This window comes from Maniola jurtina, chromosome 1 (genome assembly GCF_905333055.1).
Source record: "Maniola jurtina chromosome 1, ilManJurt1.1, whole genome shotgun sequence".
Lineage (NCBI taxonomy): Eukaryota > Metazoa > Arthropoda > Insecta > Lepidoptera > Nymphalidae > Maniola > Maniola jurtina.
In genome coordinates, this window is record NC_060029.1 from 3917301 (window position 1) to 3933302 (window position 16002).

General features: G+C 38.1%; 2 protein-coding genes across 4 annotated transcripts; both read right to left on the reverse strand.

The window, feature by feature from the left end:
* Positions 1 to 425: 425 nt before the first annotated feature.
* On the reverse strand, positions 426 to 4023 carry LOC123866289. 3 transcript variants are annotated; one of them, XM_045907760.1, is made up of 5 exons: positions 3758 to 4023; positions 3126 to 3185; positions 2251 to 2346; positions 1433 to 1666; positions 426 to 623 (listed from the first exon to the last, which is right to left on the reverse strand). In XM_045907760.1, the coding sequence occupies exons 2-5, from the start codon at positions 3156 to 3158 to the stop codon at positions 540 to 542; spliced, it is 447 nt and encodes a 148-aa protein (XP_045763716.1). In that variant the 5' UTR covers positions 3159 to 3185; positions 3758 to 4023; the 3' UTR covers positions 426 to 539. The 3 variants fall into 3 exon arrangements, with proteins under 3 accessions (XP_045763716.1, XP_045763709.1, XP_045763702.1); XM_045907753.1 differs by having other exon boundaries at positions 2260 to 2346; positions 3688 to 4023; XM_045907746.1 differs by having other exon boundaries at positions 3688 to 4023.
* A 1031-nt stretch (positions 4024 to 5054) lies between these two features.
* Positions 5055 to 7577, reverse strand: LOC123866158 (outer dynein arm-docking complex subunit 4). Its single transcript, XM_045907529.1, has 4 exons — positions 7068 to 7577; positions 6040 to 6183; positions 5839 to 5955; positions 5055 to 5412 (listed from the first exon to the last, which is right to left on the reverse strand). Exons 1-4 carry the CDS (start codon positions 7575 to 7577, stop codon positions 5152 to 5154), a joined length of 1032 nt encoding a protein of 343 aa, XP_045763485.1. The 3' UTR covers positions 5055 to 5151.
* Between the last annotated feature and the right edge of the window lie 8425 nt (positions 7578 to 16002).

The following is a 16002-nucleotide window of genomic DNA, read 5'->3' on the forward strand; positions in this document are numbered from 1 at the left end:
ATATTGGCCAATCACAACCATACTTCCATACTATTATTATAAAAACAAATGCGAAAATGTGTCTGTCTGTTCGTTTTTACGGTCCATCTATTTAACAAATTTTGACGAAATTTGGTACGGAGATAGCTGTCATCCCGGGGATGGGCAGCTACTTTTTATCCCGGAAAATCAAAATTCACACTGGATTTTAAAAAACCTAACCGCGAAGGCGCGGGCGTCATCTAGTGGTATTTTATCTATCATAATCTTTTTGGGCATTATACGAGTATTGGTCTAGGAAAAGTAAAACACTAAGGGCCGATTTTTCAACCGTCAAATAACTTGTCTGAAGAATTCTTATTTCATATACACAAACTATTAGCCCCTTTTATTCCTCGGGTAAAAGTTATTTGACAATTGAAAAGCGGCCCTAAAATGTGTAAACATTAGTAAGCCGGTATAAGACGTATATTATGAATTAATTATTGTTAATATTGTAATTACGTTGAATATGGTAATATTTCATTTATAACACAGTTGGATATCACATGATGGCTCCATCATTCTTCGAGAGCTTTTTTGCACTTCTTCGCATTTTCTGCCATCTCCGTGCAAACGTCAAGTTTCTTCCACGAGTCGCATTCCTGAAATGTTCAACAAGAGTGAAGATTTATATCTGTATAACTGTCTTATTTCTTCTGTCTTTAGTTTTCAAGCCATGTTTGAAAACTAGACTGTGGGGACAGTTAGCAAGCTACAGTGGAACATCTCTCATCTAATTTTACCATCCGCCATTTTTCAAGTTAAATCCTTCTATAAAATCTATATCAACTTAGTATATTTTAGATTTTGGTTAAAAATATATTGGACTAGTGCCATACCTTCGTTATTTTATAAAGCGGAATTTACATTACGAAATTAGTGGCACGAAATTAATTTCACGACATTAATTTCACTATCAATTGCACGTGTGAGTACCTAAACGTCTAAGCGGACGTCCTAACCACTAGGCTATCACAGCTTTTACAATATTAGGTACATATAGTGGCGTAGCTACTTAGGCGGGGCAGTACCTCGGGGCCCTCAAGTTCAGGGGGTCCTCGAATCCTTACCAGAAAATCTCAATCGAACTAAACTTTTGAAAACTTCTCCCATTTTCAAAATAAAAATTACAGGTTGCAACCCGACTTTAATCATGGCAAATCAGTTGAGAGATATCCGAAAGTTATACCTAGGGAATTGCCAGACGTGAGAAAAAAAAACCTAGGAAATTTCCCTAAATTCTTTCTGTGGATTGTTGATACTCGTAAAGTAGATTAGCATTTTTAAAGTACCTATTTGTATATTTAATGTTTTTACTTGATAAAACCTAACCAGTTTAGATAGCAATGGGCCCCATTTTTTGATTTGCCCCAGGGCCCTTGGTTGTGTAGCTACGCCACTGGGTACATACCACAAAAGTGTTGATATAGCTGCACACGTAGAACCTGACAGCAGAACAGCCGTCCTCCGGAGGGTAGTTGTTGTATTTCCCGTCCAAGCATCCTCGCCTCACTCGTTCTATTATGGACTTTTCTTTCGGGTAGTCTTTCTCAAGCTTATCGTAAAACTTCATAGCGCCGTCCTCGTCTATTTTACCGTCCTTTATCATCCCCGTTTTGTTCAGGATGCATTGGAAATCCTCGCACTGTGAATATATTAAATGTTACAGTCACTTCCAAAGCGTTTTATAAATCGATGGCTAAGTTCGCAAATGACTCTACATAATTTTTGATTGTCAAACTCAAACTCAAATAATTTATTCAAAGTGGGTAGGTACCTACTATTGTACCTACTCCTTTTGATGATCAGAATTGTTAGATTTGTAAGATGACATGTATTTGTAAGTTGTGATAGTTAATAACGTCAAATTAAAGCTACTAGAGTTCCAAACGCGCCCAGGTCTGAGAAGAGCCCACAGCAAACTCAGCTCATTTTACAGCTACAGAGCTGTTTTAAAGTTCTGATGTGACTAGCACAAAAATAGTACCTAGATAATTGCAATGCAGTTTAGCCAATAGGCTCTTCGGTACGCTAAGTTACCTAGATACCTAAGACCTAAGTAGTAAGTATATCAAAAATAAATAAATAAAAAAATACTTGGGGACCTACTCGGCCGTAAATAGCTTTATTTGAGGCCTTCCTAAATAATGTAGGTAGGTACTATTAGAGAACCGAAATCAATAAAATACATATCAAAGTACAAGTAACTAGGTACAAAAGTATATAAACCAGCCATTCCTCGGAGTCTTTTTTAAGGCACTCTTCGTAGTCTTTAGTCAGATCGTCAATGCTTTCCAAGTTTTCGCAGCACATTTGGTCAATACCCTGCAAAAATTGTAGGTATGGTATAGCGCGTAACTAGGAGGCTCCCGCGGTAGTGGAGCGGTGCGGGAGGGGTGACAGTTGTCACAAGCTGACCAATCACTGAGCTCCCGCGTCACGTCATCACACCCCTCCCGCACCGCTCCACTACTAGGAACCTACTCAATTAATCATTATGCCTGTAAATACTTACAATTTATAGATTCAAGAGAATTGTAAACAACTGATAGTTAAACAAGTGTAAATTAAAAATTTATAACACCCCCGACATGTGAAGGTTACAGTAACTAGGGAAAAGAGCTGATAACTTTCAAACGGCTGAACCGATTTTCTTGTATTATAGCTAAGAACACTCTTTATTAAGCCATCATTAGTTTAACGTTCAAAGAGCTACGATGCCACAGACAGATACACACGTCAAACTTATAACACCAGTCACCACTCTTTTTGGGTCGGGGGTTGATAAAATGGTTTGTATTTGTAGATATTTAGGACACGCACTTCCATCTTTTCGGAGTTGTAATATCACTTACTTTAACGGTGTAGGAAAACATCGTGATTAAACCTGCATGCCTGAGAGTTCTCCATAATGTTCACGAAGGTGTGTGAAGTCTACAAATCCGCACTTGGCCAGGGTGGTATACCTACTATGGCCTAGATTTTTCTTAAAACCCGTGTCAGTTCACTCGTACCTATATTCTACGAAATATTAGGTAGGTAGGTAAGTTATTGAGTAAAATAAAATAAGTCTCCTTGATAATAAATTAATAGTAGGTACTTACATCAGGATTGAAGAGTTCCAAACATGACAGCATATTGTCGTTTTTATCTCCTGCGGATACCTTAAATATATATGAATAGGTTTTGTTATTATGAAAAGATTTTTATCGATTTTCTTTTGTTTTATTAGATTAAGAGTGGCCTGTCCGTCACTCGCTTCATACAAACGTAGTTCCAATTTCATTTGAATATTAAGCAACCAAAGTCCATGAAATTTTGCAGACATGTTCTAGAAACTAATATCTATGTCTGTGGTTTTCCAGATTTCTGTTAAAATATTCGGTTTCAAAGTTACGCGGTCTTAAAAATTTGCATACAAATCTTTAAGCCCCTGTTAATTTTAAAACTACATATTTTTAGAAAAATCTAAAACACCACAGACACAGATATTAGTTTCTAGAATATGTCTGCAAAATTTCATGGACTTTGGTTGCTTAATATTCAAATGAAATTGGAACTACGATTGTATGAAGCGAGTGACGGAGAGAGCCCTGTTAAACCTAGATATTAGGTATTAGGAAAGTAGATAAGTACCTACCTAAGTTAAAGTAAGTAAGTACTTACGTTTGATATAAGTATAAAAATTACTCCAACTAATAAGTAACTCATAGCAACCATTTTTAATACAGCTTACCGTCACTATGTCGTGTTCAAAATGTCCTCACATTTATATGGGACCTGGACAAAAGAGCAGTTTTCTGATCTGATGCCTCGATAATGGCGTCATTATGTTGGCGCAAATTATACTATTTATTTACACTTTAACAGTGTCGTATAAAATAATTTAGCGTGTCCTTCAGGTGGTAATGATTATACTCGGTGAGCCTAAAAGTATGGTTTTCGGCTCTTTTGATATGGCTAATAACAGTCATAATGTCAACCGTGAGGTGTGGACCATGATCGTGTTGCTAGATTCTCATGCTTATCCATTACCTAGCTACAATGTTGTGGCATTGTCAAACGAACCAATTTTATTTGTCAAACAAACAATTTTATTGATCTTATAAAGATCTTATACTTATAGTAAGTTGCACGTGTCTTATTTGAAATGCCAAACTTTTATTTCAGACTTGTAGGATTCCGTTACTCAAAGGAAAAAAGGAACCCTTATAGGATCACTTAAGTTGCCAGTCTACCTGTCAAGACCCGTATAGGTAAATCAAAACCTATAGGTAGGGTACTTCTGGTACCTAGAATCATGAAACTTGGCAAGTTATAGCCATGGTGGTCTAAGGTACTTACTTCGCACAAGTGAAGGAAAAATCCGAATTTCTACCTGAACATTCGAACCAGAGCAAAGATGAGCTCCCTAAGTAAATAAGTCCCTAAGTAAATGAAGCGATTCTTCTGGCTGATTTTACGTAGATAAATCCCTCGGTACGCATCCTTATGACGAAGATGATGATGAACGTCATATAGAATCATCAAAGGAAATCAATGAAAATAATTGTAATGTTGACATTTAATTTTAATAACAACTTACATACTGAATGTTAAATCTTAATCTACCTAGGGATGTCTTTTTATTACACTGCGCTAATTGATACATTTTGTGCATAAAATAACGTTCAGTAGACGGTACTACAGTCACAGAGTAAGAATAGTTTATGTTACCTGTGGTAATTACGTACCTGTAAGAGAGCAATCGGTAAAGGAGTGATCCAAGACGGCCCCAGTAATTCCGGGACCTATGTTGAAGTCTTCGTAGTCGTCATTTACCACGAGGTCTGCAAATTCATCGGACTTCTGCGTCAAATCTTTGAAAAGAGCAACCGTCGAGTTTCTTGCTGGTTCTTCTGGGTAGGAAAGGCATTCCGAACCAGTGGTAGATGCTCTTGACGATTCAAAAATACTTGTGAAAGTCAAATTGAATAAAAATATTTTGGATTTTTTGTCTCTCCTTTTATACCTACCTACTGTACTACGGTATGGATACCTACAGTACGTAGACACTGGATACCTAATCATCCGCCCATCTTATTTCATGTGGGGTTTTTAAAGTCTAATATTAACCTATCGTTTATATGCTTAGTGTTTCGTAGCAGTTTGTTGTTGCCTCCAAAATTCTTCTCTGTTTTCCAAAAATCGTATCGCCTCCTCCGCTTGCTTCAGAACCACGGCGTTTTTCTTATCCGCAATTGCTAGATCTGGGTTCTTGAGCAAATTCTCCAAATAGATTTTGTCTGACATCAACTGACCTAAGACCGGTCGGGACGATTTCGATAATCTACGTTTATTTGGCGCCTTTTTAACCGCTTTTACTGCGCCGATGGTATTTTCTATGGCCTCCTGAAACAATTAAAATCAATCATTGTTATTTTGTTAATTTTCTTGTCCGTTATATATAAAAGTGATATTAAACCAATTAACAAGGGTACGACAAGTAGATATAAACTTAGCTACAATATTGGATGAGTTTGTAATAACGATACTTATGATTTCTGGTTTGCAATTGCATAGGTATAAGTTACAACGTTGTACGTAATTTGAGCTATGGAAGAGCTGAGCTTAGATTATATAATATCAGTGTAGGTAGGTAGAAAAATAGAATAGACAAGCTTTTTATTCAAATAAACTTTTATCCTTCCTATTGAGAAGAAAAATCAAGAATCTAATACCAATAATTACCTAATTATACCTAAGTAATTATGGTAAGCGCACAAGACTAGACATCAATGTTCAAGAATGTAGTTTCTAGATATTGGGCTAGCTTACCTGAGCTTTTTGAACTCCGAGCCTAAATTCACTCAGATCAGGCCTTGCCCGAAGTCCTCGATGGTAGTGAACCAGGCTCAATTCGAACTCGCCGCAATAGTACAACGCTTCAGCTTTCTGAATAGAATAGAATAGAATAGAATAGATTTTTATTCAAATAAACTTTTACAAGTGCTTTTGAATCGTCAAATAATTTACCACCTGAAGCAGTGCCTTTGCGTGTTTGGGGTCGAGCTTCAGGGCGATCTCCGCGTCTTCCAGGGCTTTGTGAGGCTCGCCGAGGAGCAGGTAACATCGGCTGCGAGACACATAAGCTGCTTTTTCTTCAGGGGCCAGATCGATTGCCTGAAACAAAGATTAATTTTAGAATGTTTTAAAATACTTTTTAAGAATTGTTCACGTTATAAATTCCGCATCATACTTTCTCCTTGATTTTATTTTCATACTAGCTGATACCCGCGACTTCGTTCGCGTGGATGTGGGTTTTTAAAATTCCCGTGGGAACTCTTTGATTTTCCGGGATAAAAAGTAGCCTATGTGCTAATCCAGGGTATAATCTATTGCCATTCTAAATTTCAGCCCAATCCGTCTAGTAGTTTTTGCGTGACGGAGTAACAAACATACACACACACACTCACACACACACATACAAACTTTCTCCTTTATAATAATATAGTGTGATGTGATGTGATTAGCTGATGCCCAGGACTTTGTCTGGCGTGGATTTAGGTACTAAAAATCCCGTGGGAACTTTTTGATTTAACGGGATAAAAGTAGCCAATGTTTACTCTCCAGGTATTTAACTAAATCCATTATCTATATCAAAATCCGTCATCCGTTACTCTGTTGCAGCGTGATCGCTGGATAAGATAAGACGTAAAAACAAATGAAAATAAAAAGCCGTGGAGTGTTGGGACTTCTGACGGAAGCGCAGCTGTATTCTGACTCGCTCAATCATAATATGTGCAACAAGACGCGCGGCCAAACCAATGAGAATACATCGCGTTTCTTTTTGAAAACCACCATCCCATCCCAAAGGTACCTTTAGTTACCTATGTTAAAAGCTCCGCTTCAAAAAATAGAGTCGCAATACGCAGGCGCACGAACTTTAGCTGGGTAGGTAATTAACAGCAAACCTTCGTCCAAAGCACCACCAACAACACCTACAATGGCTTCTGACATCATGACGGATCTTCAATAAAGGTACCTAGCTGTATTGTTAGGAATACCTTATCGACGAACGTCAGCGCAGTGCGGTACCCCTCGCGCATCATCTCGGCGCGCGCCAACGCCAGCAGCGTCCCAGCATCCGCCTCCATCGGGATCTGCAAGTTGTTGCTCCTCTCCGCCTTATCCTTCATGCTCAGGGACTGCTTGATGTCCCTCGTGCCTATCACGACGGCTGCAGCTCTATCTTTATCAGTGTACAACTCCTCTTCCCGACGACGTCTCTCACGCTTTGGCTTCCGACGAACCCTTTTCAGACTTTTTTTAGGCTTTTCAGATACCTTTCGTATTATTACGGTCAAATTTTCATCATCAGTAGAGTCGAGTTTTTCCACTGGGGCTCGTTTGCTGATGGACGCTTTCGGGACTGGTAATTCCTCATCCTCTTCTCCAGTTCCGACGCGAACGAAGCTCTGCAGGAACTCCGAGTCCTTTGTCGGGCCGAGGATGGACCGAACTTGGGCTTTAGCATTATCTTCGCTTTCGAAAGTCACCACAGTTAGATTCGACATGTTGGTGATCTCGGGTTATGTAACATGTAGGTGTGTGAAGAGGCATCGATATCGACGCCCGAGCTGTGGTCGTCATGGTGACAGAATGTGTTTTCGCACCCACTTATCGCCTTCCGTTTCCCTTTAGTGGTTGAGAAATAGGCATGCTTTTGGGTGGTGCGTTTTACGATTTCTCTCCTCATAGAAATCGAAGATAGGTAAGAAATTTTTCCAAATCTCATAAGCCTAAAAGCTATCTTCGATATACTACATAAGTGTACTTGGACCTACGCATGGCTATCGTATGTGAGTGGTATGTATACCTACTGGCTTCGATGGCCGCTTGAGACTTCTTTCGAACTAATAAAAAGATAGACCTAGACGAAAAGTTACTATATACTTACATATGTTTTTGCTGACGCTATAGGTAGGTACCAATCATTATCATCATCACCAACCCATCGCCGGCTCATCACTGGCCCGGGTCCATTAACTACTAAGCCTGTATTGCGATTTTAACCGCTGAATTCTGTGAACATGGAAATTGTATGGAACTGCAAGCACTCGGGGCTAGTAGCTTTAGTACCTTTTCCAATGAAGCCAGGGCTCGTCCGTAGTTGCCGCTCTTGAAGTGTCCGTTGGCTTCGTCGAGGTATTTCTTCGCCTCCGCCGGATTGTTGATCGGCTGGTCCTCCTCTTTCGCGCGACCCATTTTTCAAACAACTGAAACCAGATTTTCTCATTAAATATTTTTGAAAAAAATTCGCAAATCGGTCCAAAAACATCGGAAAAATCGGTATACACTATACACCTCTGTATTTACATAGGTTTTTTAAATTTCACATTCACACAATGGAAAGTGATGATGTGGCTTCAGATGAGAAATAACAACAAGCTACTTAATTTGTAATATTTAGTATGGTAATGGTAGGTCTGTTTAATTACTATCTACGGATACTACTTATATACGCATGGCTAAGATTTGGAATACTCTTCCGCGATCAGTTTTTCCTACCAATTACAATCCGGGTATCTTTAAAACAAGGGTGAATAGGCACCTTCTAGGTAAACGCGTCCCATCGTAGACCACATCATCGCTTTCCATTAGGTGTGATTATGGTCAAGCGCTTGCCTATCCACACTAATATTATAAATGCGAAAGTGTGTCTGTCTGTCTGTCAATTGTCTGCTACCTTTTCAAGGCCCAACAGTGTAACCGATTCTGACGAAATTTAGTACATGGTTAGCTTATATCCCGGGGATGGACATCCCGGAAAATCAAAGAGTTCCCGCGGGATTCCTAAAGACTCATCCACTTAACCGATTTGTATGAAAGGTACCGAAGTAGCTTGCGTCCCTGTGATCGAAATAGGTAACTTTTTATCCCGGAAAATCAAACAGTTCCCACGGGATCTATAAAAATCTAAATCCACGCGGACGAAGTCGCGGGCATCCTCTAGTAGTGAATAAAAAAAAAATATCTCGCTATGTTACACAAACTGAACCGCCTGCTGTTGCCGTTGGACAGAGACCGTCGGCTTTTCAACGATCTGAAGCTAAGTTGCGGCAATAGTTCAGTAGGTACATAATACAAGTACGTACATCGATTAAGCCCAATAAAACTGATTGATTGTTATCCCAATAGGCCGCAGTTTTGCCAAATATTTTACCAACAACCTGGTTGAGTAATTCGAGTCAATATTAGCATGACCGAACCCAGTTTTGATAGATAGTTCGTAGTGTTCCGCTTACCTACCCCACAGTAGCTCGCATCTATGTAATAAATTTTCTATTTTGTTTGCCCTCCAAGCTTATGATCTGATAATTTTAACTGCTTGTATCAGACGGGGAGGTACCTTCGTGTAGAAGCTCAATTTCTCCCGTGGCTTATCGTGGGATCGCCGTTTTGTCAAAGCCAATGGTTTTATTTTACTACGATTGAGAGATTTTAATCTGTACTTACTTCCATTTGAAAACGTTTACCGAATGTTCTATATCTACCGTAGAACGAAAAAAAAATTTGACGACCTAATTTTTATAGATACACCTTTAAAATTTGCTAGGTATAGATACATTTTAAGGCAGTTAACGGAGAGTTAAGTTGATAAGGAACTGCCTCGTTGGTCCAGTGGTTACCATGTTCGACTGTAGATACTCGAGGTCCTGGGTTTGATTCTTGAGTCGGGCTAAAAATAGTTAGGAATTGGGTTTTTCTGTTAAGAATGGTCACATCAGTAGCCCGGAGTTGTTTTCTCCCCGTACGTCGGAGAGCTCATAAAGCTGACGGTCCTGCGGCTGCTCTCTCTTCGTTCATGATTTCCGTCTCATCGGGCTATGAGATTGAGGAAACAGGGAGCGCACACACTTAAATGCACTATAACATCTCCCACTCAGTTGGCTAATCCTTATTGAGATCGACCGACGTGGCAGAGATTCGAGCGGGAGAGGTTTTATAGGTTTTATACAATACCTACTTACTTAATTGAGATCATGATGCCTTTTTACATCGTTCCTTTCTCCTAATCTACGGATATACCGACTTGACATAGCACAAATACTTAATCTGGGTTTAGGTTTCTGAAACTCCTTTTAATCTTTTGTATGAAATAGTTTTGGTCCTTCGAACCGGATCCTCTGTGTGCTGTGTTTATATTTTATCAGTAGGTGTGGCATTACCTTTTGAGACATACAAATCAACAGGCTATTCAAATCTGAGCCAATTTAAACAGTTTGCTAACTTGGTACTTTGAGATCAAGTTAGTCGGTAAGGTAGGTAGGTAAATAGCGTAGCGTGCAGGTAAAAAGTCGTTTGATCATGCTTGTCCTATCCTAAGCCAAGGTTGGTAGATGTACTTACCTAGTTAGTTACATCACGAAGCTAATAAACAATTTGCTTAACCGGTAACGTCAGGGCACCATAACTTTGGCATCGGCCCGAACTTATTACGGAAAATTACTTATTCATGCAATCATCCAGTTTATGAAAAATAGCTGCAAGTTTTTCAACATAATGCAGAGAGAAATGGTGCATCGATTTTCATTGGACACAGTTTTCTTATTGTCAGACTGTCAAAACTTTTTAATGGCATAATAGGAAATACATGTTTTCAGAGAGAACGGAAACAAACTTTGTACTTTGTAGCGATAGTTTTGTTTTCCTTTAGAATTATTTTTGTTTAGAATTGTAACAATTATTTTTCACTTTATTGTACACAAGATGTAGAATTCGTCATCATCACCATCATTCTGCAGCACTAAACTAAGTAGGTCCACCTTTTATTGCTCCTAGCCTCCTCCAGCCATCCATCCATCCATCCATCCATCCATCCATGGGATCTTTTTCCATTTATTGCGGTCTGCCTTTTTCAGTTCGTGAAGTTACCTAGGCACAAGTATTTCCCGCATTTCCTCCTTTCTTATGCTCAAATTGTCGTGTTAAATGCAGTCTGGATTTTTTTTACTTTATCTTAAACACCGAAACAGTAAACCGAGAAGGATGTGAGAGACGTAATGTGGGTGTGCTCAAAAGCAATGACCGATAAAAAAATACAAACTTACTTAATATTATAAAGGCGAAACTGCGTGTCTGTCTCTTCCTTTAACGGCACATCCGCTTAACCGAACTTGAGAAAATTTGATACAAGGATAACTTGTATACCTACTGGTTGGAGAGTGTTTTTAAATTTAAAACATGCTTAAAATGCTACTACTAAAAGTGCTACGGCCTACGAGTATGTACTGCGTAGCCCGTAGCTAGCTTTGCGCTTTTTTATGTAAAGTACGTAGCAAATGTTAAGTTTTAAATACTTAGTTGAAGGGCACTTATTAATTGATTATAATCTCCCTGTTCACTATACGAATAAACATATGTTACAAATACTTATTAGGTAGGTACCTACTCTTATGATTTTATTAACCCCCGACCCAAAAAGTGGGTTATAAGTTTGACGTGTGTATCTGTGTATCTGTCTGTGGCATCGTAGCTCCTAAACTAATGAACCGATTTTAATTTAGTTTTTTTTTTGTTTGAAAGGTGGCTTGATTGAGAGTGTTCTTAGCTATAATCTAAGAAAATCGGTTCAGCCGTTTGAAAGTTATCAGCTCTTTTTTCGTTACTGTAACCTTCACTTGTCGGGGTTGTTATAAATTTTTAATTTACACTTGTTTGTATTCTATACTTCATTTGTGTTACTACCGCTACGCTACAATAAGGAGAAATAAATTAGAATTTATTTTACAAACTAAATTATAACTTATTTATAAGTTTCCTCGTGGATTTAGGTATTTATAAATCCAGTATGAGAACTCTTTGATTTTGCGGGTTGAAAAGTAGCCTATACCGCTCTCCAGGCCATTAACTAGACAGGTAGGTATAGGTAAGTATCCGTGCAAAAAATACACCGATCCATTCCTCCGTTGTTTCGTGATCGGAATAATCAAACCAATAAACAGATAAATATTCGTATTTATAATATGTGTAAATACTTAAAATTATTAAAAATAGATCTACTCACCTTTACTTTTTTTTTCACGTAAGTTTAGTTTTTAGAAACAGATATATTATGTACTACTTCACAGAGTCATACGGTGGGTTGTTTTGCCTTCTTTGAGAGCCCCCTGAGGTTTTATCCGGTTACTGATTGCTTTCGGGATTTGGCTTTAAGGACTGGCCTATTATTATAGTTATTAAGTTTATGTTAAATCGCTAGTAAACCTTTAAATAAAAATAAAATATTTAGGTAGAAAATTGTTCACTTTATAATTTTACAACTACTGTTCTCCATTTCATTTTGTAATTCACTATTTTAATACTAATATATCACAGAAAGTATGACAAATAGCGGTAATACGTGCAGCAGTTGATGTCACGGCTTATTACATTACGGCGACTTACCCCAATCAAAGGGTTGTTTGTACTGCACGGAGTTCCTTTGACTTGCTAAGAAAGTTGTTGTCGTATTCACGTAATAGCCCTGTTTTCGTAACCACTTTAAAAAGTCAAATCATAACAATCTGTTTTTATACTTTACTAGAGGATGTCCGCGACTTCGTCCGCGTGGATTTAGGTTTTTAAAGATCCCGTGGGAACTGTTTGATTTTCCGGGATAAAAAGTTGCCTATGTCAATTACAGGGACGCAAGCTATCTTGATACCTTTCATACAAATCGGTTAAGCGGATGGGTTTTTGGGAATCCCGTGGGAACTCTTTGATTTTCCGGGATAAAAAATAGCCTATGTCCGTCCCCGGGATATAAGCTAAGCCTGTACCAAATTTCGTCAGAATCGGTTAAACTGTTGGGCCGTGAAATGCATAGCAGACAGACAGACAGAGAGATAGATAGACAGACAGACACACTTTCGCATTTATAATATTAATAGTAAATAGTATGAATAGTATGGATATGGATTGAATATAAACATAGGTAGGTATACGTTACGGCTAAAGTTAGACGACGATGAACCGAGCTTTTTAGAAAATTAGACATTGAGCTTTTTAGAAAACCTGACAAACCCTTTATTTTGCTGACGGGTCCGTGAGTATTTTTTTTCAAAAACCCGATTTCTTTGAAGAGAGATTGGGTTATGGTGGGATTTCATCCACTAAAACTCCCTCGATGGCCATATGCTCACTGCGAGCGTGCGCCAGTGCCTCTCTTGCGCGATGCCTAGTACCCAACCCTGCTATGTACTCGTAAATAAGTCGGGTGCCTATATTTAGCACTATTTTATTGCTAAATCTACCTACCTGAAGTACCGAGTGGCTGAGTGTTATTAAGGTAAATAAAAAAATTAAGTGGTGATTACTTGTTACGGTTTTTCCAACCCCTATAAATTTTTTTTAATTTGCAGATCACACTTAGGTATGTTTAGCCGTCTAAATCTTAAATAAACTATTTTTAAACTTAATTTCGTACTTTTTCATCTAGGTACCATATAATCAGTAAATATAAAGTAGGTATTGTTCTTACTTCAAACTAACTTTGCTCAATAACTTAATCCACACTGAAAAAGCTTAAATTGAAATTATACTGTACCTAATACCTATGATTGATAATTTAGGCAGCCTCAATTTCAATTCAAAGATGTTATTATATTCTGTTCAACAAATATAAGGCTGATACACAAGTTTTCGTGAAAAGTTTAACCAATTTTTTCCATCAACGTCAACCAAATGACGATAACCACGCACCCTGGTCTCAGGGTTCCGTACCCGAAGTATACCAAAACCAAAGTAATCTTAATAGGTACTAATCCTTCACTCTCCGCCTGTCTGTCAGCCTGCTGTATCTGAACCGTAATCATGTAGAGAGTTGACACAGAATGTATTTAAATAATTAAAAAATCATGATGGCGAATTTTAAAATGTCTACAACGCTAATAAAAAAAATTATAAGGCACTACATAACTTTACATCTCGTACGGAATGGTACGGAACCCTTCGTGTGCGAGTCAATTCGCACTTGGCCGGTTTTTTTTAGTCACGCATTCTACAGGAATCGAGCGACATGCAATTAAGCGAACATTTATTAGGTAATTTTTGAATTTTTAGGATTTCGTACTACAAACAACAACACAGTAAACGAAGAAAGGTAAGGGTGGGTCGAGCGTAATTTTTAGAGTTCCGTACCTCAAGGGTGCCAACGGGCCTCTATTGCAAAATAAATATAATGTGACCGTCACTGTTAAAAGATGCATAGGTACCTCAAAAGTGTTTGCACGGAATCTAATAACACGGCAAAAAATTTAACAGGGCTCTCTCCGTTACTTACTCCATACAATCGTAGTTCCAATTTCATTTGAATATTAAGCAACCAAAGTTCTAGAATATATCTGCAAAATTTTGCAGACATATTCTAGAAACTAATATCTGTGCCTGTGGTGTTTTAGATTTTTCTAAAAATATGTAGTTTTAAAATTACAGGGGCTCAAGGATTTGTATGTGAATTTTTAAGACCGCGTAACTTTGAAACCGAATATTTTAACAGAAACCACAGGCATAAAATATATTAGTTTCTAGAATATGTCTGCAAAATTTCATGGACTTTGGTTGCTTAATATTCAAATTAAATTGGAACTACGTTTGTATGAAGCGAGTGACGGAGAGACCCCTCTTAAAGGTACGGCTACTTTACGAAAACGCGACGACGCGAACGTGTGGAAGGGCCAGTTAGTCTACAACACATTATAGGCCTACGGTCGAAATTCAGTCTCCGATCACCCCAACATTTAGGAAGATGTTGATGAGGGGTTTGACGACTTAGCTTTCACAGACAAATTCACGGTTATTTGTTAACAAATAACAAAACATTTAAATGGCAAAAAATCATGTCACGTCAATAGTAATTTAAAGGGAAAAGTGCAAGCATTTGACGTCGCTGCAAATACTGAATACTGCTTTCAAGGCCTTTACGACTGTGCGATAAAGTCTACATTTCCGTGCTCTAAATTAAATTAACTTTGTCGCTTGGGCACGCAATTTCAGCATAATAATAATTTAATTATAGCATTGGATTATGCTAGGGGAAAGAATATTAAATATTCGTATTAAAGTTTTAAACTGTAGATAGATGGCTATTTACTTAAAACATAATCTAGTTACCTAAACTTAGATATAATAGATAGATAATATTATGTAGATATTATGATTCTTTGCTTCTAAAGCTAAAACTTACCTTTTTAAAATTTGCGTGGATAGAGGTTTTTGCAGAATTCCGTAGGAACTCTTTAATTTTCCAGGATAAAAAGTAGCCTATGTGCTAATCCAGGGTATAATCTATCTCCATTCCACAGCCAAATCTATCCAGTAGTTTTTGCGTGAAGGAAAAACAAACATACACACACATACACACACACACACACAAACTTTCGCCTTTATAATATTAGTGTGATAGTGTGATTATACCTAATACCTAGCTACATCAATCAATCAATCAGTGGTATGGGAACCGATTTTCTTAAAATTAAGATTAATAAAATAAAACAAATCAAATAATATGTATCCGTTTATTTTGGCCAAAAAATTATTATTTACTTAATCATTATATCCTACAGTGTACACATGAAGTATCTATCAGGCTACTAGACAGCAAGGCTTTTCAGCACTATGAGTATTGAGTCTAGACCTACGAGCTAAATGACTTATCGTAAAGCATCATCCAAACCTGCGCGACCAAAGCGATTACGAAGCGGGAACGTCCGCGTCAGACGCGCGGCGCGGTCGCCACCATATTTAAGGGCTATGAGACGGGTCTGCCCGCGAAATTCAAAGTTAATTTGGTTTTTCGCAATTTGTAAATTATAACGACAAAGTAGACATGTCTCATGCACCTAATAGTGCCATGCACACCTACGCACCTATAAAAGTCGCACGTATCTATAGATTCGCGTTGTGGACGCTCCCGCATCGCGTCCCATATCCCGCGTACATGATGCGCAGGTGTGACCG